Source organism: Alternaria viburni (genome assembly GCF_023758015.1).
Source record: "Alternaria viburni strain BMP 2772 chromosome Unknown scaffold_13, whole genome shotgun sequence".
In the NCBI taxonomy this organism is placed as follows: Eukaryota; Fungi; Ascomycota; class Dothideomycetes; order Pleosporales; family Pleosporaceae; genus Alternaria; species Alternaria viburni.
Window position 1 is genome coordinate 848,302 of NW_026055782.1, and position 26,117 is coordinate 874,418.

The window sequence follows — 26,117 nt, forward strand, 5'->3', positions numbered from 1 at the left end:
TAACACCTCCTCTTCCATACATACCCTCACTTCCCCCTCCGCAACCCCCTCAAAGTCCCCGCAAACCTCCTCCTAGTCACATACACAAACCCCATAAACACCACCGCAAACACCACACTCCCCGCCCCCGTCCTCTGATTCATCACCGCCTGCTTCTTCGCCTCCTCATAATACCCCTTCACCTTCTCCGTAACGCCATCCTCCCTCTCCAAATCAGGCATAGCCATAATCTTGACCACCAACGCCGACCAGCCAGTGAAATGCTGCGTACGCTGTCCAGCACCTTTAACAGGATCATATTGCTCCCAGATATATCCTGTTTGAAGATACGAATTGAACACGGTGTGGACGATGTTGCTGCGGAGTTCGATGTAGATTTCGCGGCAGCGTTGTTGCGAGGGGCCGGGGATTTGGGCGAGGTCGAGCAGGTTGGTGAGGAGGAGGTAGTTGATGTTTATCCAGATGGGCGAGCGCCAGTAGTTGTCGTCTTTGCCGTAGGCGTCGTCTTCGGGGCTTAGGCTGCGGACGCCGAAGTCGGTCCAGAGGTGGTTGGGGTCGCGGAGGAGGGTTAGCATTGCGGGGAGATGTGGGTGTGAGGGGTCGGTGAAGCCGGTGAGGAGAGGGAAGATGGAGATGTAGCCTTTGTGGCAGGCGTGGGTGTGTAGGTCGTTGCGGACTACGGCGTCGCAGTAGGTGTTTGGTTCTTTGGACCAGTGTATGGTGTCGATGTTGGTTTTGACGCCGCGGATGTGGTTTTGGTATGTGAGCGCGTCGTGGGCGTTTTCGGTGAAGAACGCGATGCGTTCTAGTGTTCGTGCCATTACGCCGACCCAGCACAGGGCGTCCAAATGCAACTCGGTGATGTCGGGAGGCTCCGCTCGGGGATAATCATCCAATCCGCTTGCAAGGTTCGTGCCTGGTGTCCGGCCACGCCATCGGTAGCCCTCATTCAAGTTGGCCGATGGAATGGAATGGGCCTCGACATCTCCAGATTGCGACTTCCGGAACCAGTCGTAGTGCTTCTTGAGGTACGGGTACATCTTCGTCACTAAAGCTTTCCCAGTCTCTGCTTTGGCGAGATACAGGGAGTCGTGACCATGATATTTTGTCGTCCCTTTCAGCATATCGATGAACTTTGAGATGACCAGAAATATCGTTGGCGGATTCGCGATGTGTGGAAATTGGGTGACGAACTCAGCAGGCGTGGCACCCTCGGCTTCAGCGCCTAGAATCTGCTCTCTTGCTATCCAGCCATCATCATCCATGAGGTTTAAGAGCCAGTCGCGTATCACCTCGAGAGCGAGGTCAGCATCCCACTCGATGACAAGAAGAAGATGAAAACCTTCATCCCACAGGAATCCTCTAGGAAATGCTGCACGAGATGGCGTATGAGTGAGAAGCTCATACGGGCCTTTCGTCTCCGGTGTTGTATGCTTCTTTGCGTCAACTGACTTCTGCCAGAAGTTTGCAGTGGTCTCAGCGTATATGGCCTTCTTCGATGTGTCGACCTTGGCAGTGCCGGTAAAGTACCCTAGTCCACCAAGCAGATTGGAGAAAGTATTCCGAGAGAAGGCGCGGTGCATGACGGTTGTGAAGGGGGTTTTCGGGGTGAACACTGCGTCGAAGTTCTTGGCGAAGGATGCGAGGATTTCCTCTAGACTGGTGGTAAGACCGGCGGCTGGAAGGCATTAGCATATCTGGTTCATGGACGCACTTCTCCATGTAGTATGACGGAGGTGAGTACTCACAGGTCATGGCTCGCTTCGCAGTATCACTCGAGTACAAGATGTCGAACTGCTTGAGGTTAGTCGCAGTTTAACATATGATCGTGGTGCTGACCTCGAACTCCCCATGGCACACCATCTGCACTAACTGTAAATTGCCGTTGCCCGGAGCGTCGCGCAGTACGATATCATTTGGTCCTGGCTCGGTGCGGTCTTTCGTTTGGTCCTTCAGCGACTCCAAGAAGGTAGCTTCTTGCACATGCTCATCAGCTGGTTGTTCATGACACGATGGGGAGGTTCGAAGCACAGGTAGATGGGATTGAAGATATCATGGCATTCATTGTACTTACATTTCCCCTGCCACAGCCTATCTTCCGTGACATTGAGCGTCTTGATATACGCTATCTCACGTTTCTCGTCTGCATTGATGGGCACAGGGATATGAATACCCGCATTACCCAACTTCGGATGCGCAATGTTCATATTCACAGCTTGAACCGTCTTCTCGTCGGCCTCAAACTGTTGACGCGCCTCGAGCTTGCAGTCGGCACAGGCTTCCATGGCCTCCATGCCAATGTAGAAGACCACGGTAGTCTTGAGATCTTTCGGCGCATCAGGCCTAGGCATGCCCTTGACGCGCAACCCCCAATTCCCCTGGCTCTGGCCTTCAGAGTGCTTTATGAACTCGGTGATGAGGTTTATCTTGTTTCCGACGTCTTCTATCATTTGTCGGCCGCCTTCTCGTGTATCGTATGAGATCCAACCGTACTTGGCCATGCCGTCGCTCTGGTTCACGTCATGTCGGAGTGCTATAAGACTAGTTAGCGCTATACGCGTATCCTCACAGTGTCTACTTACTCGTCTCTACATCTTCCAGCTTCCCCCACATGACGCCCGCAATGAGACTTTTGGGCATGCGGGCGCGCAGGCCCAGATACAGATTCGGACGATAAGGGCCCCATAGCAGCGATTCGTTGCTAGTCGGTACCTTGTGGTCGGTGGCGGACGCGTGTGGGAGAAGCGTGAAGAGGAGCGCGAGGAGAGCTGGCGGGAGCATAATGACGTCGAACGGGTGCGACGCGTTTCACGACGCGTTGACCAATTGCTTTCAAGCTCTTCGGGACGACTGCGGTGGCGCGAGGCTTCGGGGCATATCTCTGCTACGTTGACTTAGCTCTTAGCTGACAGCGACAGCAATGCGCCGGCTATATCGGACATATTTGCCCAGGCAGAGCGGCCTTGGTTCCTGCTGCGTTGTGATTGGATGACGCGCTACGCCATGGCCAAAAGAACTCTACTTCCATTTTCAATCAGTCGCACGCGATAAGAATCACAATTCGCTTTACTCATCGTTCGAAAGATCTACAGCTGTATTCGCCTGTGAATGGTTTCGGGTCAGTTACAGCGACTGGTCGTCCGCATGTTACTACGAATGCATTCATTCGGTACCTGTCATGCCACAGAAACTTCATCCTTTCCAGAATGTATTTCGAAGCATACCTGGGTAGTACACATTACACAGAATAACACCTACTCTTGACGCCAAAACATGATACAGGGCTGAAAGGATAACAAGGATGCCAGCTATTCCAACCCGCCAACCTCCCGCGCGACGTCAGCGGTCCACTCACGCCGCCGAGCCCCCACAATCTGCAAATGCGGATGAGCGAACTAAAAGCCAGCCATCCCGCCTTGGATGCTGGCGATCCCGATCGACTCCAGGATAGTAAGATATAAAGACTTTTACGCGATTTCCGACACAGAACAGTTTTTTGGAGCCCTTTCAAGATTACATCAACATGGAAGAACAAGTAGAGCGCCTAGCAAACAAGGTCTGGGGTATGTGATAATTACGAGTTGGAAATCAAGAGACACGTGTTGACGAGACCGCAGACCAATATCAAGATGTCCCTGCATCAAAGCGCTTGCTAATCGCCGTATCCGGTATCCCAGGGTCCGGTACGTACAGTACACGCACGAACCCCAACCCTCCAACCCGCTGACCACGACCAGGCAAAACAACACTAGCAGCCATCGTGTCAACCAAACTCAACGAGAAACATGCACAGCAATCGCCTGGTACCGCCAACAGCAACCCACTCTCAGCCTTCATACCAATGGACGGCTTCCACCTCTCGCGCCAACAACTCGACGCAATGCCCGATCCAGACAGCGCCCACGCGAGAAGAGGCGCGGCATTCACATTCGACGGCGACTCCTTCTACAGCCTAGTAAAGAAGCTACGCGACCCCATATGTCCCGAGAGCTCCACACTCTACGCCCCCAGTTTCGACCACGCGCTCAAAGACCCGGTTGAAAACGACATCGCCATCGCGCCATCCGTTCGCATCGTCATTTTCGAGGGTAACTACTGTTCTTTGAACAAGGCGCCTTGGAACGAAGCTGCGAAGCTCATGGATGAGCTTTGGTTCGTGGATGTGGACTTTGATGTTGCGAGGAAGAGGTTGGTGCATCGCCATGTTAAGGCGGGGATTGCGAGGGACGAGGTGGAGGCGGGGAAGAGGGCGGATGAGAATGATCTTGTTAATGGGAGGGAGATTGTGGATTTGAGACTTGATGTTCATGAGTTGGTCAAGAGTGTGGAGGATGGCGAGTGGGCACCTGAACAGCAGGGGGTGGGGGATGGGGCGGATGAGGGGAGTAAAGGGGGGATGGCGGGGAGGGTATGATGATGTGTTTGCTGATATTTAGTATTGGCAGTGGATAGCCTGGCTTTCTTCGCTGTTTTCGGCCCCGAAGTATAGACGCTGCACTACCGCGCATTCATGATCTCTGCGTGAAAACCCTGATAGTCCTCAAGACTGTTTCCTTTTCATAATAGGACGTGTTTCTCGTATCATCGCAATCGTGCACCTCCGCATCACTACCAACAATGCCCTTTGCCCACGCTTCCACCGTTGCCTTTTCCTCGGCAAGTTGGTCCGAACTGTCCAATTCGCAGTGCTCGCACACGTTACTCTGAAGTTCAACAGTCAGGCCTCTGCAACACCCACGAAGTCCTTCTATCTTGCCATCTAGGCTCTTTCTTCGCTTTTCCCTTCTCTTCTTGTTGTGTGGGTCCGCTTCCGTACGCACATAACTGCACACCTGGCAGAAGAATGCCACTTCGCAGGTGAATTTGACGTCTTTGAGTTCTGGTCGGAGTCGCTGCAGGTATCGCACAAACATGGTGTCGACCTCGTCCGGCGCAAACCACAGATCTTTCGCGGCGCCTGTAGCCCCTTGCCAATTCAATATGACCTTCCATGTCATTTCGACGTTCTTGATGCTGTTGTTGAAGAGAAGTGTGTTCTTATACTCGCTGCGGTCTACCGGGTTTGGCGGTGCACGATAACATGATTTCGCACTGAAAACTCTGCGGCGAACTTTTGGTGTTAGGCTTACTCTTCGTTTTGTTCTTCCATATTGTGTGGTTGGGACATATGTCTGCGTCCTGTAGAAGAGTTCAAGCGCTTCCCCAAGAATCGTTTTGCACGAAAGTAGCCATTCGGGAAGGCCCATATAGTGGTCATCGAGACAGCTCGAGGGGTACTTTCGGTTTTTGGCATCGATGGCGAGGTTACGGTAATGAAAGGTAGTTTCATCGGAGCCGAATGCGTGCTCCCAGATCATGTCGCGCAATTCGCGGGGCAGGCGAGTGAAGATTGGTGACTGCTCATTCTGAGTGGTGATGAGTCTTGATCGTTCAAGATCCTCTTTTGTGCTGCGTTGGCGGCGCTTACGGGGGACGTAGGGTCCGTCGTCGGGTGAGTAGCGTTTTGCGTTGCGGAGATGCATGTTGGGAGGTGTTACTATCTGGCGAGAGCCTGACAGGAAGGGGCGAGATGAAAGTACGCCGCTACGAAGGCGATGCTGTAGAGATAAGAAAACATGGCCTCACGAGTGGGATCGAAGTTTAAGTAGCTGTCGTATTGACATAGAGCTAACTGGATGTGGCTAGCGTCGTGTCTCTGACGAAGACCGAGGCCTCGATACCTACCTAGGTAGGTATGGACGACTATATTGGCTGGAACTGCAGCGAACAGCCCTCGACTATTGAAACCGTTCTGATGACTGCCTTGAACGGTGGGGCCATGAGATACCAGGAATGATTATGTGTTCTTCTCGAATGCGTTTGCTCACACCTTCCGCTCGACGGTGAGACGTCCTACCCACGCCTTTTGCTTGTACCACCCTGACATAAACCTCCAGAACACCCGAACCATATCAGTTGGATTCTCCCACACCACAGCTCCACCAGTACCGACTAGTCTCAGTGCAAACTTCTCCGCCTCATCCATAATCCACAATGGTGTAGTATCCTTCTTGAGACCTCTGATCATAACATTGACCTTGACTTTGCGAAACATCCCTTGCCAATCTTTTCCCCATTCTTCAGTCAGATCCGTGGGATCGTTATCCTTTGGGTCTCCCCGCTCGTGAGCATATTGCCAAACTATCCCCAGATACGCATCCTTCAGGGAGAGGCTGTCCATTAACTTGAGGAAAGGTACAGACTGGTCGCCAACGACACCAGTGCTTCTAGCGGTACGGTCAAAGGAAGGCCATAACTTGATGTTTCCTACGCCACCTTCACTGAAAACTAGCGTGTTCGGGACTCCTTCGTCCATTTGAATTTCTGCAATTCTTGGGCGCCCATAAGGTTGGAACGTGTAGTTACGTGCGATCAAGTCCAGGACTTCGTAACAAATCTGTTGACTTGACAGTGACCATAGCGGGAGGCCACGTTTAGTTAGTCCCGGGTGTCTGATGTAGCCTTCGGAGTTTGGTGTCGCAGCAATGATGAGCTTATTCACGCGGAATGTAAGGTCCAGCCCCTTGAGCGATTCCATGTAGACTTGGTTTCTGATCTCTCGCGGAAGGTTTAGAAATGCGCATCCGTCCTGAGTGGGAATAGTCGAGATCGTAGGCCGAGCCTTTGGTGTCTGGACCTTCAAGCGCTTCGAGGAGCGAATACCTTTTGCCGGCGACGAGGCGCGTTTCTTGGTAGGAGCCATGTCGTCGTCTCGGTGGTATTTGAGCTATGAGCTTGACTGATGAGGACTGGTTGTAGCAGCCAGGGTGGTGGGCGGAAGGTGATTGCTTGAGTGTCGTCTGTGAATTGCTTGACTCGGGAAGAAGAGACAGTCCTAAAGGAACACTGGTAATTATATGCGAGAGGGTTTGTGATTCGGCGCTAGATATTCTCGTGATCGCGGGCACGGACCTCTTCTGGTAGTGAAGGAAGGCGCGACGAATGCTGCCTGGGCTACCCTCTTCGTGACCCGATTAAAAAGTCGAGAACAGTGCACATTACATCAATGCCTCTAACTTCCTCAGGTCAACTCATTGCTAACCTGGAAGCCGCGATGGACTCAACATGCACAAACCGCTCCAGCATCGAAGACACCTCAAACCTCGACCACCTCGAAACATCCAAGTCCACCGCGTCGGCTACATCAGCCCCTATCTCGTCACATAGCCTCCTTCTCGACCTCCCAGCCGAGCTTCGAGAAAAGATATACGCCTACGTCTTCGGCCCTTCCCCCCGCGCAATCACCGCCAGTAAAGAGACGAGCGTCCAGGCTTCAGTGCGCGACTTCTCGGCTCCTTCCCGCTATTATCCCGGATATGCAATCATCGGTCTACCCAAATGGTTGCTAGCCAACAAACAGATCCACGCCGAAGCGATTGATGTGTTTCGTCGATGGCGTACGTTCGTGTTCGATGACCCGATACCTTCGATGGAAGATATAACTTTGTCGGACGAACCGCGGGCACGACCTGCTTTCAACAGTCTGACTTATGGTGGCAGCGGCAAGATTGCCAGCGTTGTGTTGCAACCTGGCCGTACTGTGCAATTTAAACTGCACTGGCCTGTTCGTCCCAAGTACACGCGACGCGAAATTGCACGGTTTCTCGAGAAAGCGAAAGAGGATGACACCGAGCTTCTCGATTGTATCTATCAAGGACTTGGAGAGAACGGGTGTTTGGACCTATACTGGGATCGTATGTGGTGTAGAACTTCGTTGATCGGTGGGGAGTGGCTGGAGGGCGAAAAAGAGATGATGGATTGTTTTGATGAGAGGTGGAGTGGGCGGTTCCGTAAGGTTTGCGTCCATGTTATGTATGGAGGAGCGGAGTGGCTCTTTGCACGAAAGATGATGAAGACTGCTAGAAAATGCTCACGGCGACTCGTGGGTATTACTGCAGGAGAGGACGTAGGCGTGCGTTGGACTAGGAAGGAGGTGAGACCGGCGGTTAGTCCTATCCACCTCAGCGATTGGGAGTCGACTTTGGTAATCGAGCGGAAGATTTGAGATCTCGGCTTGACCGCGTAGGATGTGTAGTCGGGGGCATTGGTGGCCGGCACGAGAAGCTTCTCCCGAAGTACGATATTTCGTGAACAATCTTCCTCATCCAGCTGACCTTTCAACCGTAACATACCTCTTGATGCGATCATAACCAAACGGTCTATCGCGACGATTCCTCACCTCTTCCGTCCATCTCACGCTCGACCCATCCTCCACCGTCTCTCCGTCTCCATCACACCCCCCGCCTCCCCTAGCAACGAGTCTCTTCGCCGCCCGTTCCCCCAATCCCGCCACTATCTCTTTCGCCATGAACTCATCCACCCTACTATCCACTCTAATCCGCACACGTTCCAACCTGCCCATCCAGCGCTCCAACGCCTCATTCCTAAGAACCACTTCATCACCCGGCAACACGCCAAAAACGTTGTAAGTCCAGTACATGCGCAGCTCTTTAACAGCCGCACCAGCCTGGTGCAGGACGTTCAACATCTCCTCATCAAAAGGCCCAAGTTTAACCACCACCGTCCTCTGCCGTTGCCCCTTGCGCGCTCCCGACATAGCCATCTGTCTGCCCAGTGTAGGGTCTACATGCCACCGCGCAAGCCCTGATTCAGTCGCGACTTCGGTATCAGAATCTTGTGCTAGCTCGTCCGGGCGCGCTGCTGTGATATAGCTTAACGCCCTCATGTTGAACACTACTGTCTTGACAGCCGCAAAGACGAGCCTGTTCAACACGTCATCCGCGGCTAGATCCCTGAGATCTGTTCTCCGGACGAGGCCGAGGCCGGGGTGGTATGAGGTGAATGCGTACTCTCTTGACAGTACGTTCATGCCTTCTTTCAAAATTTGTGTGCACGTCATCAACCAGATCGGCAGACCCTTTTTTCGGGGTTGTGATATCGCGTTGTTTTTGTGCACGATTGTCTTGGGGATCGCGAAGAAGGATGTGATGCGAAGGCTGTTTTTGAGTGAGGCTTCGATTGTGAGCGAGTTATATGAGAAGGTGTAGATGAAGTTGCGTAGTTCGGCGGGCAGGTTGAAGAAGAGACATGGTGTTGGTGAGGTGCTTGAAGAGGTGTGGGCAGTATGTAGTGCCGTGTTTGTAGTTTTGTTTAGCATGCTCAGGAATTGTCCTCAATGCGGGCCAGGATAGGCGCGATCTGGTAGTAGTTTGGCTGCTGAAGGACGCGGCTGCTGTGGGACAGCGGCTTGTGATTAATCTTGGAAGCAAGGAGGTTTAAGTAGAAACAGTACGTCGGGGCTTTGGAGAAGAAGCTTGTGAGATGCTGAGAAGCTTTCGTTGTGGGTGCGCTTACTGAGATATCTTGATGAGGCAGGCATCAGCGAGTCACGTGCTCCAATATCCACTAGCGTATCCTTCTTTCAGACACGCGCAAGTCATCACCATGCAATTAAACAGCCAAAACAGAGTTTTCCAGTAATCATATTGCTACGATAATCTTCTGCTCAAACAAGCATACACGCTCGCGGCCGTGAAAGATCCGAGTCTGGCAACTTTGCAAGAAGCACCCGGAACATGCTCCGGTCTCTGCAAAACCCGCCCATCCCCTATCAAACATACTACACAAAGAAGTGAAGAACGTGCCTGTGCTCCCCGACTTCATATGCAAAGGAAACAATTGTTTGCCGACAGGCGTTTGTGGGCGCCGATACAAAAAAGGCTCGGCCGGCCATGTGATGGAAAAGCTCGCTTCATCCGGGAACGCCGCATCCGACTCCGTAAATGACGATGAGAACCGGGTTCAGGCCGTTCGAAAAAGGGTGGGTGCGTATGTATACATTTTGGGCACCGGTCATCAAGGTTGCGCCAAGTGAGTGCAGCAAAAGGAAGGCAAAGGGGGAGCGCGCAGAAGTGCTAGCGACAAACGGGTGCATGCCGTCTATGCCTTGACTGCGCCGCCCTCCTCGACGTTCTCGTTGTTCTCAAAGTCTGACGCGGAGGTCTCGCGGTTCAGGCTTGTCTCGCGGTGCAGGAAGGTGTGTTCCTTGACGGGGCTGCCTGCCAACTCGCCTTGACCGTTGGCGGTGACGCTGTCTCTGTGGCCGTTGCCATTGCCGTTGCCGTTCTGGCCGGTGGGCGTGGGCGGGGCGATGTGTGGGATCTTTTCGGGGTTGGGGTGCTCGCGGCCGACTTGGGTGACGCCGACGTCACCAGCTTTGCCGGCCTTGGAGAGGGCGTAGTCGCCGCTGTCGAAGTACTTGCGCTCCTGCGGCCATGATTAGCAGGTATGCGGATGCGAATGTTTCGCTGGCCCTCGTACCTTCAGCTTGTTCTGGAGCAAGTCCTTCTTGTTGGGTAGCTTGCCGTAGAGACGGAAGAGCTTGGCCTCCTGCTCCGACATTTTCTAAATCGCTGTTAGCTGGACATATTCCCAGAGGACGCGCATGGCTTCTGTGCGGCTATGACGTACGCTGACATCGACCTTGTTCTGCTGGTGCGGGTTCATGGTTGCGGTGGTGGTGATTGTGGTGTTGCGGATCGCAAGTGACGTTCGTCAGAGGGGCAGCTGCTCGCGAAAGGTGCAGAGTGTCTGGCGTGTGGATTCTTTGTTGTAATGTCGACACAGAAAAGGGTCAAGGGTCGCAAATTGTTTAAAAGTTGCTGTAGTTGGCTCGCGCTGACCACTTTGGGCGAGTACCGTTACCCGTTATGTGACAGGGACAGGGTGAATAGATGTGATTGATCCGGCTTCCAGCGCTGACGATTGGGTGCCGACAAAGCTCGGGCGTGTGTCTTTGCTGCTGCCTGACAACACAACAACGTCGACGTGTTATGACTCGCTTGGCTTGTGGTTCTGGTGCTGTTGAAGCGACGATGTTTGGGTGGGAGTGGGAGGAGTGCCCCTCTATCCAGCTCGACTATGCGATAAGCCTGGATCGCCCGAGGTTCCAGCTGCTCGGAATGCTGCACGAGGTCAATCGAGCAACAAGACAAAAAACAAAAGTGGTGATGCTGAGAGTTGCAGAAGGTCGAGTGCACTTAGTAGGAACAGGATGTATAGAACAGTTGCGGTGATGTAATAGACTTGGGCGTTGCTGTCTCTTCAATTGCTTCGCTCGACGTTGTTACTCAGAGAGGGGCAGATGCAGCACATATGTAGACGACGAGTGGGCCGACGTGAACAATCCCCAAAACGTGGCTTACTTAACGGATGAATTGACGCAACTCGCACAAAGACACCAAGGCAAAGCAGCCGTTTCCGCGAAAAGTGTAACCGGCCCTTACGCGCGTTGGTCGGATGCACGCTGGACGCTGGATTGCCGTAGACCTTACCAGACGCGGCACCTTCACAACGTCACGCGTGCACACCATTGGCCTCTGAACCCACCATGATCGCCAGGGCCCAGCTCGAAGGAGCTTGCCGTGTCGGTAGTTTGTGCCATTGGAGTTTGGGCGCGGCGACGTCACATGGCACACTGCTTGGACTGAATCACGATGCACTTTTTTTATCTTGCAACTACGAAAGGATGCTTCCCCGCTTACCACGATAGACGGTTGCTTGGACGTGATAGGCTGCTTCGCTGCGCTAGTTCTAGACTTTATCAAACCCTGAAGGTCAGCCATGCTCCCCACCACCACCTACTTTGATTAGCGAGAGCTACTGCAGGGCTTCAAGGTTCTCACCATCGATCCAGAACACAGGGAGCAAGACACGACATCGAGCCTGAGAACATCTTACAGAGCCCCGCCTGTTGAGTAATTCGCTTAACCACTGCAGTAAACTATCACGCCCAAAAATACACAAGACCGGGAGCGCATCCCACCTCCAATCACAGAGATCCCGAAAATGGCTGGCACCGGCAAGACCTTTGTGGTGGAGCATCTGGACCCTGAGCTCGAGGAATGGTCATCTCTTGAGTACTCCAGTATCGCGGCGGAGTCACATGCATCCGGCGCACAATTCTTGCTGTCTTCAGTGCCGGCTTCGTTGAAGCTACCCGCCAACCTACAGGGCGCGAAGGGACTCAATGTCGAGACAAGAGGTATTGAAGAAATCTATGCCGACAAGAAAGACAAGGTTTGCCTGCTGGATCCTGCCGCAGCCAAAGACTTGAGCCCGGAAGATGGCGAGACTTTTGACATTTTCTTGTTCGGCGGTATACTTGGTAAGCATCCGCACTCATCCAGAGAAGAAATGTGATGGAAGAGCTGATTCTTGATTAGGAGACGACCCGCCACGAGGTGTGTAATCTGTCACCATTGTTCCAAATGTGCACAGTTGACTGACGTATTTATAGACCGTACTTCGGAGCTGCGCAAGAAAGGATATCAAGGACGTCGCCTGGGACCAGTACAGATGACGACTGACACAGCAGTACGTGTCACGAGGATTTGCGTGCAAGACAAGGGTATGCCAAACAATTCAGACGCTGATGCATGTTGCTGACGAGGCGCAGTACCCGTCGACAAGATCCCGTACATCGACCATCCTGATCTCAAGATCAACAAGAACGAGAGCACGCAAATGCCGTTCCGCTACGTCAAGGACGACAATGGGGAACCTATCATGCCCAAGGTAAGCGTCTCCCGTCGCCATGCCTCAGTACGCGATATTAACCGGATGCACAGGGAATGCGTGAGCTGATCGTCAAAGACTCAGCCAAGAGCCTGAACGATCTCTTCTGAACAAGGGCGGCTTTGCATCTCAGGCGCGCATCTTCGCGTACCAACAGCACGGAAGATGAGCATGCGCCACTGTGGCACACAGTCATCAACGATCATTGACATGTACCGCTTGCGGGAATTCCAAAAAAGCATTTCGAGGATTGGAAAGGGGTCCGCGGTGTAGTACTAGGCGGGACTCTAGCTCTCTGTCGGGGCATCGACCAGGCGGACCGAATCGGATGCTGTGGTGCTCTAGAACGTCTTTCACGTTGGCGCGGAATGACGGCATAACGAGTCGGTGCTAGAGGGATAGTAGTCTACGTAGTCCAAAGAGTTATTGTCAGCCCGGCGAACCTTGGGATGTGAGATTGACAACTGCATGCGAACATGGGCGGCTAGGGACGCGTGTACATTTTATTTGGGGTTCGCATTCGGAAGATTTGCGGCCTGAGGACGGAGCTGACACATGTGTGAAGCATGAGTGAACGCTCCATCGTGTCAGATGCTGGGGCGCGATGCGCGTTCTCGAGACGCGGAGATGGCAGTAGCCGGAATGGGCAGTGTGGCGTGTGATTGGCCGTGGGACGAAGCTTGGACGGTACCCCAAAGATGTACCTCAACAGGCATCTCGCTATAATATTGATATCAGTTAACTTTCTTCGCTCGTTCTCGACTGTTGAATGAACAAGACCATTCGTTGAAATTGCCATTCCCCTTGTGGATCGCTCGCGTGTCTTGCGTCTCACGATCTACATTGACAGGCCCCTGTTCTGGATCCCAACTCGGACTCGTCAGCCGCCGCCGCAGTAGCCACCTAAGCTGTACTCTGGAGTCCGATCTTCTCGCATCTCAGCGCCTATACCCTACACTGTGCCAGGCTGCGCATTCACCTATCACTACTCTGTCTGCACTCGCTGTGCCCTATTTCCCTTCATTTCCCATGATATAGCGACTGCGCACCGCAACCTCCGCGGCCTCAACTCCGAAACGCGGCCTCACTATGGCCTCCTCACATTTTCCGCTGCGATGGCGGACGGCGCTCCTGGGTGGCCTCCTGGCGACGGTATCATGGCTGCCGAGCATAATGGCGCAGGAGAAGACGCAGGCCGACTACTTCATACACGACCTGCCCGGTGCGCCGAAGCCGTTGCTTAAGATGCACGCAGGGTAAGCAGACTGGGAGAGGCATGCGCGCACATATGACAGTACTAACTTCATCAAACAGACACATCGAAGTCGATGCAGAGAACAACGGCAACCTCTTCTTCTGGCACTACGAGAACCGCCACATCGCAGACAAACAGCGCACTGTACTATGGCTGAACGGCGGGCCGGGCTGCTCCTCGATGGACGGCGCCATGATGGAAGTCGGCCCATACAGAGTGCGCGAAGGCGGCAATCTCGAATACAACAACGGTTCATGGGACGAGTTTGCAAACCTGCTCTTCGTGGACCAGCCCGTCGGCACTGGCTTCAGCTATGTCAACACCAACAGCTACCTCACGGAACTCGACCAAATGGCGGACCACATGATTATCTTCTTGGAGAAGTGGTTTGCGCTATTTCCCGAATACGAGCATGACGATGTGAGTGGCTTGACTAAGTGGACCCGCGGGATACTGACATATGGCAGTTCTACATTGCCGGTGAATCGTACGCTGGACAACACATCCCCTACATCGCTCGCGCTATCCTCAAACGAAACAAAGAAAACCTCTCCAAAACACCATGGGCGCTCAAGGGTCTCATGATCGGAAACGGGTGGATATCACCAGTCGATCAGTATCTCGCCTATATACCCTTTGCCTACCAGAATGGACTCATGCGGGCTGACACCGACTCTGCAAGACGCGTCGAAGAGCAACAGAGGATATGTGTCAAAAAGCTCGAAGAAGGCGGCATGAACACCGTCGACACGAGCGAGTGCGAGCAAATCATGGTCAGGATTCTGGAAGAGACCAAGAACAAGAAAGCCGACACCATGAACCAGTGTCTTAACATGTACGACATCCGTCTCCGTGACGACTCATCTTGTGGAATGAACTGGCCCCCGGATCTTGCGCAGGTCACGCCCTACCTCCGCCGCCCAGATGTCATTCAGGCTCTACACATCAACCCCGACAAGAAGACCGGCTGGCAGGAGTGCAACGGAGCCGTTAGTGGCCATTTCCGTGCCAGGAAGAGCGAGCCTGCTGTCAAGTTCCTACCCGAACTCATCGAGCAGGTTCCAACTCTCCTTTTCTCTGGTGACAAGGACTTCATTTGCAACCACGTTGGCACAGAGGCCATGATTGGCAACATGAAGTGGAACGGCGGAAAGGGTTTCGAAGCATCCCCTGGTGTGCAGAACGCAAAGCAGGACTGGATGTTCGAAGGCGAAGCTGCCGGAACATGGCAGGAGGCGCGTAACCTCACATATGTCGTGTTCTACAACTCCAGCCACATGGTTCCTTTCGACTACCCCAGGCGCACTCGGGACATGCTCGATCGCTTCATGGGCGTTAACATCGAGGCCATTGGTGGTGCTCCTGCCGACAGCCTCATCGATGGCGAGAAGGGTCCGTTGACCAGCGTTGGCGACCACCCCAACTCGACGCAAGCCGAAGAAGACAAAACCAAGGAGCTCAAGGCCGCAGAGTGGAAGGCCTACGCTCGCTCCGGCCAGGTCGCGCTCGTCGTTGTCGTCATCGTCGCCTGCCTCTGCGGCTTCTTGTGGTGGCGCAGCAGCAGGCGCACAACCAGCGCATACAAGAGCACAGACAATGACGAAGGACGCGAGTCTCTTCTCACCGGTATGGGCCTCGACAACTTCCGGAGGAAAGAACGCAGGCAGGATCTTGAAGCTGCCGACTTCGACGAACGGGAGCTCGATGATCTCGATGATGTGCCAAAGAAGCCGGGCAATGGCTATGCGGGCGTGGGCACGGAGAAAGGGCGGGAGTCGCACAATGACTCTACGTTCTCTCTGGGCGTTGATAGTGATGATGAGGAAGCTAGCTCGAGCGATCGGGGCAGGAGAAAGGAAGCTTCGTGATAGATTGGGATGTTTGTAACGGCGCTTCACAAATATACTAGGATAGGATTATAGCATTGCAGGCGTATTGGGTGCCGAAATTACATGATTTTGCCTTGCCAGCTCATACTTGGTACATGATGGTTGGGTCATGGTGACGCGCAAACCTAATTATTGCCCTTTCTCATGTGGACCTCCACATACTGAGTATATGGAGACTTCAGACAGCTGAAGCCTGGTTGAGGTTTGCTAGTGCTGCACTCGAGTGTGGGTCTGGTCGATGCTGCCTTGAGAGCACGTGAATGCGGGACTAGCGCGACCGCGTTCCTGCCGTCCCAAGGCGCGTCATCTTCAGCCACGACGCCTCGACTTCAGCAAAGCGGCGACCGATGCGCACCACATCGTAACAACAACAATGCCTGCGTACGTACAAGATCTCTACGCGTTTCTCACGCACCATTTCCCGACATCAATAAAGTCCGCTAACAACGATGCAGGCCAGGCGACCAGTACAACGGCGGCAACGTCACGAACCCCTTCGAAGAACGCGTCGTAAACGGCTTCACAGCAAAGGAAATCGCGACATTACAGAGTCGGCTGAATAAACAACTCGGTCCGGAATACATATCGCAACGGCCGGGTAATGGCGGTGGTAAGGTGGCGTACCTGGAGGGGAACAAGGCGATAGCGCTTGCGAATGAAGTCTTTGGGTTCAATGGATGGTCGAGCTCGCTGGGGCAGGTGCAGATCGATTACGTATGTTTTGGCCTATTTGAGAGGGGAATGCATACTGACAAAGATAGGTCGACGAGCATCAAAACGGCAAGGTCAGCTTGGGTCTCTCAATAGTAGTGAGGATCACGCTGAAGGATGGCACATATCACGAGGTAATGAGGTTGCTCTTTGCATCTCACCCTTGCTAATACCGCGTTAGGACATTGGCTACGGCTCAATAGAGAACGGCAAAGGCAAAGCAGCATCATTCGAAAAGGCCAAGAAAGAGGCGGCAACAGATGGCTTGAAGCGCTCGTTACGCACGTTCGGCAATGTCCTCGGCAATTGCTTATACGACAAAGAGTACCTCAAGAAGGTCCAGGTTATGAAGGTCAAACCCATCAAATTCCAGGAGGACAACCTCTACCGACATAACGATTTCAAACCGCCACCCCAACCTGAGGAGCAAGCTGTGGTCAAGCAGGAGCCGCACAAGACACCGGTTCGACCCAACCAGGTCCTTCGCACGCGTACAGATCACCTGAACAACGAGTCGTTCGGGGCTGATTTTGACGACGATGCGGACGAGAACTTGTTCGATGGAGTTGATGTCTCAGAGGGCCATGGCGACGAGTTCTCCTTGTCAGAGACATTGTCCGCCCCGGAGACGGCAGCGCCGCGCGCTATCCAGCCAGCGAAACCAAATGGTATATCGTCTGGTCGCACCTCACCTGTTCGCAACACAGGACCCCCTCGCCAGCCCAACGGCAGACCTTCACAAGCCGGACGTGGCCAACCTGGTGTGCAACAACAGCAACTAAACCAGGCACCCAGTAGACCTGCCCCTCACATGCAGAACGGAAGACAGCCACAAACTCCTGTTCAACAGCAACCTCGACCGGTGCAGAATGGCGGTCGCATGGCCCCACCAGCAATAGACAACGGTGCTGCCTCGAGACCCGTAGGACAGCAGCCCCAGAACCAACAAGCCGCTCCTAACAACCAACCTCTCCGACCAACCCCACCCCAAGCACAACAACCACCGAACCAAGCACGACCAGTACCACAAGCCCAAGATACGACCACACCCGCTCAAAACGCACCTCCGCCCAACCACCGACCCCCCGTAGGCTTCGTAACCTCCCGCGCCGCCGAGCTCCTTCAAGCCTCAGACTCCGCCTCCCTAACCAACCTCCCATCCTTCAACCCCAACGCCGACTCTCCCATACCGAAAGAAAAACGCACCCCAGGTGTCGACCACGGGGCCAGCAAACCTATCAAACGCGACGCCGTCGGCGCACCGCCCGCCCCTCAACCACCACCCCAGCGACCAGGCGTCACATCAAACGGCTCCTTCAACCGCCCCAACGTCGTAAACCCACACATGCAAGCTGATCGCCGCATTGGCATGCCCGGCGCGCCAAACTACGCCATGAGTCCTAGTGCGAATCGTGGTCAGTACAAGCCGCCTACATTCAACGGTGCGGGGCCCGGTAATGGTAACCCTGGTGCTGGTGCTGGTGGCCCTGGGGGTGTCAAGAGAGAAAGAGCCGCGTTGCAGGATGTTAGCAATGTGGGTGTTAATGGGAATGGGGGTGTGGGGAGTGAAGGGCCGGATGCTAAGAAACAGAGGGTTGACGCGCCGCCGGGGGTGGAGAATGGCGGTGTTGCTAGTACGTGAGGTACCAGTGGGTATCAAGTGGCTTCTATCATACTGCTGCGTTAGTGGGCAGGGCGTTATTCTGGTGGCAAAGGAAGGGTGTCTTGGCGTTATGAAAAGGGTGGTGAGACGGTACTGTTTTAGCGGGGACATGTCTTTCGGGCTTATCATTTCTTTCGAAGTGGGTAGTGTAAATGAGCGTTTCTGTCGCGAAAAGAGTAGAGGAATCTGATACATTGATACCAACCATTGTCATAATATCGTAGTTTAAAGTTGCTGCTTCTCGGGCTTCGTTGGGAATGCACCAATATAGATGCGATTTGACGCTGCGTAGAATGAACGCAGCCAAGGAAAGAGTTTGAGAGTCATTCACTTCATTAGTCTCGATGGTACTACATCACACACTTCTTCATACTCAGCTGCCAGCTATCCTGGACGGTATTTCTCGACGCCCCTTGCTTAGAACACGCTTTATCTGCATTTCGTCGTCTCTCAGACTCGGGTGGCAAAGCATTCATATCCCCTCTCTTCTTCATCCCCTGTTGACATCAAGCCATTCCGCTCAACCAGCAGCTTCACGGTAAAAGCTAATCGAATTATTCCCCCCAGCCAACGCAAACATCTCACTCTTGCCCGCCGCTTTCGGCAACCATTTTGCGCTCCACAGCGGCTTATCGCCGTGGGAATGCGTGGCTACGCAGGATCGCGTTTCTATACGCCAGACTTTTGCTTTGGAGTCGTGGGATCTAGGCAAACACACACATATTAGTAAGAGACCTGACCAACAAGAGGAAGCATATAACTATGTGACGCGACGATGATATGGTGTTGGGACATCGGGGTGACTTACCCAGAGAGCAAATACTCGCCTGTATCACTCCAATCCAGACTCAACACCCACCCGCCGTGGCCAGTGAAGTTTGCGACTTGCTCCCCAGATGTGACGTCGTAGAGAGCGATGATGCGTGCGTCGCCGCCTGCTGCTAGCAGTTTCGAGGCAGGAGAGAAGGACACGGCGCGAACGGGGTGGACGAGGCCGGAGAGGGAATGTGCGAGGCGCCCAGTTTCGTTGTTGAAGACGTAGATGGAGCCGTTTTCGTGGCCGGAGGCTGTGTACGTGCCGTTGCGGGACTGTGAGCGGGGTAGGTAAGTAAGGGTTGACAGTGTGGTGTGGGATGGGAGAAAGAGAGGGAGACGTACCAAATCCACAGATAGACCGAAGCTGCCTTTTGTTTCGTACTCGCGTATCCGGGGCATACCCTCATCTTTGTTGAGGCTCCAGACGTTGATCTTGCCGTTGATGCTCGTGCTGGCTAGGTACTGGCCATCTGCACTCAGCGCAATGGCCCATATCTCACCTGGCTTGTTCTGGTCTGTAGTAGTTGTCAGCTCCTTCCTCAGTTCAACAACACCACTTTCTGCGATCCCAAAGAAAGCATGGAGGCGTACCCACCAACAATCTCCCCGTCCTCACTCCACACTCCCTCTTCGTCTTGACTCCATATCTTGACTTTGCCTTCGAAGCCTGCGCTCGCGGCCCGTCGTGCCTTCTCTTCCCGTGCGGTTACTAGGTGGTGTATGCCGAGTGGGTGCGCCTTGTCGAGTGTTTGTATTACGGGAAATTCGGCTTGTGTGGTGTCGTAGACGTTGATGCTGCTTGAGCCCGAGGCGGAAAGAAGTTGGGTGCTGGTTGGCGCTACGGCGAAGATGTCGCTTGCTTTGGGATGCGCCGAGTCGACTGTGTGGAGGGTGAGGTATTGTTTCGACTGGGGGTTGTTAGAATGGTGTTGAGGGTAATACAGAAGGTGCATACCATATTGACTTATCTGCAGCTCCGAAGGCCTGTCTTTTGGGCGCGATTATTGTGACATGCGCCGAGTTTGGAGCTGGGAGCTAAATTCCAGCTCGATGTCGTCAGTACGGGCAACACGAAAACGCGACCATACCATCCCACTTGAGCCCCACCAAACACCAACGAGGACCCCTAGCTTGACCGCCAATCACACCCCGCCGCGCCCGACAGCTCCCCATCCACGACTAGGCATGCCATTGACTCTCTCGCGATTCCCCAGAATCTTGTTGAAAGAGTCACGAACCGGCAGCCTAAAGCTACCCTCCCATCTACGCCTGACTCACCCTTCGCTGCCATCCCTCCATACAAAACCCACGTTCACAACACTCCCCACCCGCACCTTCACCACCCACCCCTCCACCATGGCACCCACCGATCCCGTCCCCGCCTCCAAAGACGCCCTGTCCGCCAACCAGCCCATCGTCATCTCCGGGCCCTCTGGCGCAGGCAAATCCACCATCCTAAAGCGCCTCTTTGACGAGTTCCCCGGTAAATTCGGCTTCAGCATATCGCACACTACGCGCGGACCCAGAGGAGAGGAGCAAGATGGCAAGGAATACTACTTCGTAACCAAAGAAGAGTTCTTGGACTTGGTAGAGAAGAAGGGATTTGTGGAGCATGCGCAATTTGGTGGAAACCACTACGGTACAAGTGTGAAGGCAGTGAACGACATTGCCGAGAAGGGCCAGATTTGTATTTTGGATATTGAGATGGAGGTAAGTCTTTGCCCACTGCTTAATACAAAGCGCATCTTTGCTGACAGTGTTGATTGTAGGGCGTTAAGCAAGTCGCGAATCACCCTACGTTCCCTCGCCCGCGGTTCTTGTTCTTGCAGCCACCTTCCATGGAGATTCTGGAGAAGCGGTTGAGGAGTCGCGCGACAGATAAGGAGGAGGCTATCTTGAAGAGACTTAACCAGGCCAAGGTCGAGATGGAGTTCGCGCACAGTGGGCAGGCGCCGCATGACAAGATTGTGATTAACGATGATCTGGACAAAGCGTACAAGGAGGTCAAGGAATTTGTTGTTGGTGGCGAGGCGTGAAGACCAGCGAGAAGATGAAAAGCTTCACAGATGATACCACAGACGAGTCAAGAATGAGAAGAGATGCAAAAAGTGATGTGATAAGATTCTTTTTTTTTCAAATTATGACTATCTAAGCCATAAGGTTCATCAGATACCGTCGTAGAAAATTCAGCAAAGGCCGTGATACCACTTTGGGATTACACAGCCTCAGAGCTTGACTCTATTTCCATTTGTCTCATCATATGAACCGTGTATGGCTGGATGAATCTGGCTTGTTCGACCAAGCGCGTAGTAACCCATCAACTCCGACCGTTGTCAGAGAGTGTCTACCCTCAGATCCGAAAAGTGTGTGGGTGAATGAACGTTCCTCGCCTCAAGAATAAGCCCCATTGAGTTACCATCCGTGACACCTTGTTTGACCAAAGCGCAGGAAGGCAATCGCATAACCATAAACTGGACGAGAAGACCCCCCATACCTGACGCTTCCCGGTGTCTCCCTCCTCCTCCCAGTATTGCAGCGAACCTCAGCACGTGAGCAAGGTAGCCAACGGACTCGTATCATCATCCAGGTGTCAGCCCCTCCACCCCCGGCCTCAGAAAGCCAACCAAAAGGGAGTGCGAACGGGTAAAGAGACGCGGAAAGAGTCGTAGTCGGTAGTGGAAGCCGCGGCTTCTATGGCGGTTCGTTGCTGAAAGTGCGATCGCGAAAGATCGTTGTCCGGGGACTTTCTCCCAAAGCGCGAGACGAGACACCCTTGCGGGCGCTCTGTGCGTAAGCTTCGTTGCGATTCTTCGAGCGAGGAACGTTGGAAGAAGAAAGAGGTGGGTGACGGAAACTTTTCAACATGGGGCGGAGGCCGGGGGCCGAGCTAGGCGCGCTAGGCAGAAGCGGACTGGCGCCTGCAAGGGTGCCTGGAGAGCTTTGGTGCATCGCCTGTTTCTTTGCTGAGCGCGTCGTCGGTGAAGAACATAAAGTCATCCGGTCTGCTGCGCGCGTAGCAATCCTATTCACTGCTGCCAGTCTCGAAACACCTCCACGTGACTGGAAACTTCCATACGAGCGCGTACGAATTACTTTCTCGTCCAAGCTTGGGATCAACACCGCAACCTCGCGCAAAGCTTCGCAACAACCAACACCCGCACTCAGGACGCGCCCAGATACAGGGACGTAATCACAAGAGATGGCTCTTTTCGGTCAGGCCGCACCGGCCGCATCTGCTAGCTCCACCACGGGCGACACCAGCAAAGACGTCGAAGTCCCGGCCGGCCAACTGCCCAGCGACAGCATATCTGACCTCCAATTCTCGCCGACGAACGACTTCCTCGCCGTGGGCAGCTGGGACAAGAAGGTCTACATCTACGAGGTCAACGGTAATGGCGCGCAAGGAAAGTGGATATTCGAATGCCAGGGTCATGTTCTGGGTCTCGGATGGTCAAAGGTACGTTTAGCAACATGTTTGGCAGTCATGTCCGAATACTAACATAATCAGGATGGCACTCGTATAGCAGCCGGCGACTCAACAGGCATGCTCAACATTGTCGACTTCCGCACTGCCCCCGCCAGCGGCACCGTCCCTGCACAACAAGCCAAGGCCCACGAGAACGGCATCAAGTGCGTCCGCTGGTTCCAGACCGGCGGCAAGGACTACGTCGCGACTGGTTCCTGGGACAAGACCGTCAAGTTCTGGGATCTCCAGGGTGCCGAGCCCGTCGGTACTCTGACGTGCCAGGAGCGCGTCTACAGCATGGACATCAAGGATCAATTGCTCGTTATCGCAACCGCCGAGCGCCACATCCACATGGTCAACCTCTCGAACCCCACAACCATCTACAAGACCATCACCAGTCCTCTCAAGTGGCAGACAAGGGCCGTGAGCTGCTTCACAGATGCGACCGGCTTCGCCGTTGGCTCCATCGAAGGACGATGCGCCATTCAATACGTCGAGGACAAGGACACCAGGTAAGCATTCCCACGTCTACATATCTCACCACACCATCTAACTCATACCTAGCCTCAACTTCTCCTTCAAGTGCCACCGCCAGCAAGACCCCGCCAACCGCGACATCGCAAAGGTCCACTCCGTAAACGCCATCTCCTTCCACCCCCAACACGGCACCTTCTCCACCGCCGGTTCCGACGGCACCTTCCACTTCTGGGACAAGGACGCCAAGCACCGTCTCAAGGGCTACCCCGAAGTCGGCGGCAGCATCGTCGCGACGGGCTTCAGCAAGGACGGAAACATTTTCGCCTACGCCGTCAGCTACGACTGGAGCAAGGGCTACGGTGGCAACACGCAAAACTACCCCATCAAGATCAAACTTCACCCCATTTTGGGAGACGAGTGCAAGCCCAGGCCTGGAAGTAAGAAGAGGTAATCCCTGAGTAACTCGGGGATTTCCTTTTTTTCTTTCCTGTTTGACTTGTTGGCACTTTTGCTGACAAGCCGTGTCTGAAGAAGCGGAGATGAGACCGGAGACGACAGCGGAGACGAGAGAGAAGGCGAAAGCGGCAGGCATCGAAGCTTTGTTGGCTGCGAGTCTGCCGCCCGGAAGGCCGAGTCGTCGATTGCGAGGTCTATAAGAACGGTGCGTGCGTACTTGGTCTGTACAGATCGACATTGCTCGGCCGCACGCTACGTACTCTCTGTGCTCGATCAAACGATATCACGGTGTTTGATGTTTTTTCTTGGTTTCCTGCATTAGCGTTCAAGGGACTGGCGTATAGAGAGATATAGTATCATGGGCTGTGGAGGCTCCAGAGTAGGATAGGCAGGAAAATGTAATCTTGTTACTGTATAGTCTTTGCGTTGACTGCTGGCCCAGGTTACATAAGCGTGTCATGTTCGTGTCGTCGTCTAGGGTGCAGCTGTATTGACTATGTGGGTAAAACATCAAGTTTCCGAGCAGGAACAATGATCATCTGGACTCAGCACGCACGATCGATCACACGAACTACTTGACAGCAAACCCGGTCTTTGGAGATAGATATAAGACCCACGATCTTCCCTACATCCTCTTCTCCAACTAGTTCACCACCCACTCACTCACCCCTTCCCCTTCCCTCCCATTTTTCCACATTCCCACCGCCATGCTAACGACCACCCAGACAAGCAGCTCACGGTTCGACCAGTCCATCCCACCAACCATCCGTTCGCGAGCACGCTGCTCCTCCCACGCTCGCCCCCTCGCATCCCTCGTCCATCACAATTTCCGCGTTCCAAGTTATCACGCCTCTCTGCTCCTCCCAGCCCGGTTCACCGGTACGCAGATGCACTCTATCATCACCACAATGTCTTTTCCAGTACCGGCTTTAAACTGAATAATGAATACCCCATCTCAGGTCAGGGGATCTAGCGAGTCCTCTGACCCCTGCTTTCGCGCGGAAGGACTCCACCGTCTGCTCCTCATCTCAGTTAGATGAGTGATAGACAACCGCACCCGTATGCACAAGGAAACGCTGACCTAGCCCTCAGAGTGGGGAATTTGTTGGAGGGTATTCGTGTGTGCGGGTGTGTCACCTGTATCCTTTACACTATTTCCTTTTGGGATTGCAGGGGACGGGATGTGCGGAGGAGGTAAGTGGTGTTTCCCTTTTTTCCCTTATGGGGATGAGTGGGTGAGTAGGTGGTTGTGTGGGGTGGAAGATCGATGTGTTTGGCCTGGGCTAGGAAGAGTCCTGGAAAGGCTCGAATTGAGGTGAGTTTTGTCGCTATGAAACGTGAGAACCTTAACAGTGAACAGAACGCGTAACCGGCATCTGGCATGGGATGGGGTAGTCCAGGATGAAATGGGAAGTGGAAAGCTGCGCAGACGATATCTCGGGCTGGTAATTTGCGGTGTGTGCTTTCAAGATAGATTGATAATGAAGGATACCCGAATCGAGCTTCGTTGCTTCCTTGGAAGGGCAGAATGTAAGATGCGGCATGATCATATTGTGGTTACGCCCTTCATATTCCAAATGTGGATGTTGTGACTCTATCGCAACCACGGTACGCAACTTCCACGCCCAACATCAGCAATGCACACCTGCCGTATAAGACTCGTCTATACTGCGCTCTCATTCCTTCAAACTATCTACGATTTTCCCTCCATATCACACCTCGCTCCGCAGAAACCAACCAATAACTCCCAAAATGCACCTCCGCAAAATCCCCTACTCCCTCGTCGCAACCGACACAGCGGCCATAGCCGCCAACACCGACTCCTCTAACCCATCATCCCGCTCCCAACGCTTCAGCACCGCCCACCACCGTCTCTCAGAGATAACCCCAATCGTCCCCTCAAACCCACGTTTCGCGCACGAAACACCCCCCTGGTCACCCTATGGCTACACACTCTGGCACTCGCTCATCGCATCCTCCCAAAACCTGACCGAATACCACGAAATCATCCTCCCTAGTTTCCTCTACGAAGACCTACTACGCTGCCACAGCGCCTGGGTGTCCACATCCCGCATCCACACCTCCCTCCTCAACGACGTCGTCGAAACACTCCTCTGCACTAAATCCGGCAAGAAACTCGCTGGCCTCTTAGATGGAAAGCGGCAATGGTTCATCCGCCTTGATCAGATGTCGCCCAAAGACTCGCCCATGGGAGGCAAGCTCCCTAGCTCAACCTGCGAAGACGTCATCACGAAGATCTGTTCCAGCATGCGCGCGTACGGCTGTCTGACACGCGAGTTCGAAGATGCGAAGAAAGAAGGGAGGGAGATGGAGATTAAACTCGTGTTGAATCCGTGGGATGAGGGTATGGATGCCGGAAAGGAGTTTCGCGTTTTCGTTCCGCCGCCTGCTGCGAAGACGGGACGAGAGGCCAACGCGGCGGAGTTTGAGATAAGTGCGATTAGCCAGTATAGGTGGCCGATGAGGTTTGAAGCGCCGTGGGGGTTTGATTTGCAGCGGACTGTTGAGTTGGTTGATGTGGGGGCGAAGAAGGTGTTGGAGGATATTGTGTCGTACGCAGAGAAAGAGTTGAGTGAGGAGATCATGGGGTTGCTGCTGAGGTATGGGTTCAGTTATGACGTTGCGCTACAGCAAAACGGGAGTGTGCAGTTGGTGGAGATCAATCCTTTTGGCGCGCTGTCCGGGTGTGGAGCTTGTTTGTTCAATTGGGTGTTGGATGGAAAGGTGCTGTATGGGTTGGAGGAGCCGGAGTTCACTGTGACGGTGGAGGAAGAAGGGTAGTTGGCT

At 53.8% G+C, this 26,117-nt stretch overlaps 12 protein-coding genes across 12 annotated transcripts; 7 read left to right on the forward strand and 5 right to left on the reverse strand.

Annotated features, from left to right (window-relative positions):
• Nucleotides 1-26: 26 nt before the first annotated feature.
• J4E79_006681 (uncharacterized protein) lies at nucleotides 27-2,781 on the reverse strand (the record flags this gene model as incomplete). The annotated part of the gene is made up of 5 exons (XM_049355550.1): nucleotides 27-1,678; nucleotides 1,749-1,794; nucleotides 1,840-1,994; nucleotides 2,075-2,533; nucleotides 2,583-2,781. 5 exons carry the CDS (start codon nucleotides 2,779-2,781, stop codon nucleotides 27-29), a joined length of 2,511 nt encoding a protein of 836 aa, XP_049210223.1.
• A 742-nt stretch (nucleotides 2,782-3,523) lies between these two features.
• J4E79_006682 (uncharacterized protein) lies at nucleotides 3,524-4,414 on the forward strand (the record flags this gene model as incomplete). The annotated part of the gene is made up of 3 exons (XM_049355551.1): nucleotides 3,524-3,563; nucleotides 3,618-3,683; nucleotides 3,738-4,414. 3 exons carry the CDS (start codon nucleotides 3,524-3,526, stop codon nucleotides 4,412-4,414), a joined length of 783 nt encoding a protein of 260 aa, XP_049210224.1.
• A 94-nt stretch (nucleotides 4,415-4,508) lies between these two features.
• Nucleotides 4,509-5,522, reverse strand: J4E79_006683 (uncharacterized protein; the record flags this gene model as incomplete). Its single annotated transcript, XM_049355552.1, has 1 exon — nucleotides 4,509-5,522. The coding sequence occupies one exon, from the start codon at nucleotides 5,520-5,522 to the stop codon at nucleotides 4,509-4,511; it is 1,014 nt and encodes a 337-aa protein (XP_049210225.1).
• Nucleotides 5,523-5,863: 341 nt separating this feature from the next.
• J4E79_006684 (uncharacterized protein) lies at nucleotides 5,864-6,742 on the reverse strand (the record flags this gene model as incomplete). Its single annotated transcript, XM_049355553.1, has 1 exon — nucleotides 5,864-6,742. The coding sequence occupies one exon, from the start codon at nucleotides 6,740-6,742 to the stop codon at nucleotides 5,864-5,866; it is 879 nt and encodes a 292-aa protein (XP_049210226.1).
• A 3,197-nt stretch (nucleotides 6,743-9,939) lies between these two features.
• Nucleotides 9,940-10,506, reverse strand: J4E79_006685 (uncharacterized protein; the record flags this gene model as incomplete). Its single annotated transcript, XM_049355554.1, has 3 exons — nucleotides 9,940-10,266; nucleotides 10,321-10,404; nucleotides 10,471-10,506. 3 exons carry the CDS (start codon nucleotides 10,504-10,506, stop codon nucleotides 9,940-9,942), a joined length of 447 nt encoding a protein of 148 aa, XP_049210227.1.
• Nucleotides 10,507-11,847: 1,341 nt separating this feature from the next.
• Nucleotides 11,848-12,686, forward strand: J4E79_006686 (uncharacterized protein; the record flags this gene model as incomplete). The annotated part of the gene is made up of 5 exons (XM_049355555.1): nucleotides 11,848-12,166; nucleotides 12,225-12,242; nucleotides 12,299-12,409; nucleotides 12,458-12,576; nucleotides 12,630-12,686. The coding sequence occupies 5 exons, from the start codon at nucleotides 11,848-11,850 to the stop codon at nucleotides 12,684-12,686; spliced, it is 624 nt and encodes a 207-aa protein (XP_049210228.1).
• A 979-nt stretch (nucleotides 12,687-13,665) lies between these two features.
• Nucleotides 13,666-15,699, forward strand: KEX1 (Cell death protease; the record flags this gene model as incomplete). Its single annotated transcript, XM_049355556.1, has 3 exons — nucleotides 13,666-13,832; nucleotides 13,891-14,251; nucleotides 14,299-15,699. 3 exons carry the CDS (start codon nucleotides 13,666-13,668, stop codon nucleotides 15,697-15,699), a joined length of 1,929 nt encoding a protein of 642 aa, XP_049210229.1.
• Nucleotides 15,700-16,093: 394 nt separating this feature from the next.
• Nucleotides 16,094-18,073, forward strand: J4E79_006688 (uncharacterized protein; the record flags this gene model as incomplete). The annotated part of the gene is made up of 4 exons (XM_049355557.1): nucleotides 16,094-16,101; nucleotides 16,176-16,434; nucleotides 16,482-16,565; nucleotides 16,613-18,073. The coding sequence occupies 4 exons, from the start codon at nucleotides 16,094-16,096 to the stop codon at nucleotides 18,071-18,073; spliced, it is 1,812 nt and encodes a 603-aa protein (XP_049210230.1).
• A 541-nt stretch (nucleotides 18,074-18,614) lies between these two features.
• Nucleotides 18,615-19,868, reverse strand: J4E79_006689 (uncharacterized protein; the record flags this gene model as incomplete). Its single annotated transcript, XM_049355558.1, has 5 exons — nucleotides 18,615-18,798; nucleotides 18,903-19,183; nucleotides 19,253-19,425; nucleotides 19,506-19,818; nucleotides 19,866-19,868. 5 exons carry the CDS (start codon nucleotides 19,866-19,868, stop codon nucleotides 18,615-18,617), a joined length of 954 nt encoding a protein of 317 aa, XP_049210231.1.
• A 398-nt stretch (nucleotides 19,869-20,266) lies between these two features.
• Nucleotides 20,267-20,946, forward strand: J4E79_006690 (uncharacterized protein; the record flags this gene model as incomplete). Its single annotated transcript, XM_049355559.1, has 2 exons — nucleotides 20,267-20,620; nucleotides 20,680-20,946. The coding sequence occupies 2 exons, from the start codon at nucleotides 20,267-20,269 to the stop codon at nucleotides 20,944-20,946; spliced, it is 621 nt and encodes a 206-aa protein (XP_049210232.1).
• A 1,163-nt stretch (nucleotides 20,947-22,109) lies between these two features.
• Nucleotides 22,110-23,304, forward strand: GLE2 (RNA export factor gle2; the record flags this gene model as incomplete). The annotated part of the gene is made up of 3 exons (XM_049355560.1): nucleotides 22,110-22,367; nucleotides 22,419-22,888; nucleotides 22,941-23,304. 3 exons carry the CDS (start codon nucleotides 22,110-22,112, stop codon nucleotides 23,302-23,304), a joined length of 1,092 nt encoding a protein of 363 aa, XP_049210233.1.
• A 1,757-nt stretch (nucleotides 23,305-25,061) lies between these two features.
• On the forward strand, nucleotides 25,062-26,111 carry J4E79_006692 (uncharacterized protein; the record flags this gene model as incomplete). The annotated part of the gene is made up of 1 exon (XM_049355561.1): nucleotides 25,062-26,111. One exon carries the CDS (start codon nucleotides 25,062-25,064, stop codon nucleotides 26,109-26,111), a length of 1,050 nt encoding a protein of 349 aa, XP_049210234.1.
• Between the last annotated feature and the right edge of the window lie 6 nt (nucleotides 26,112-26,117).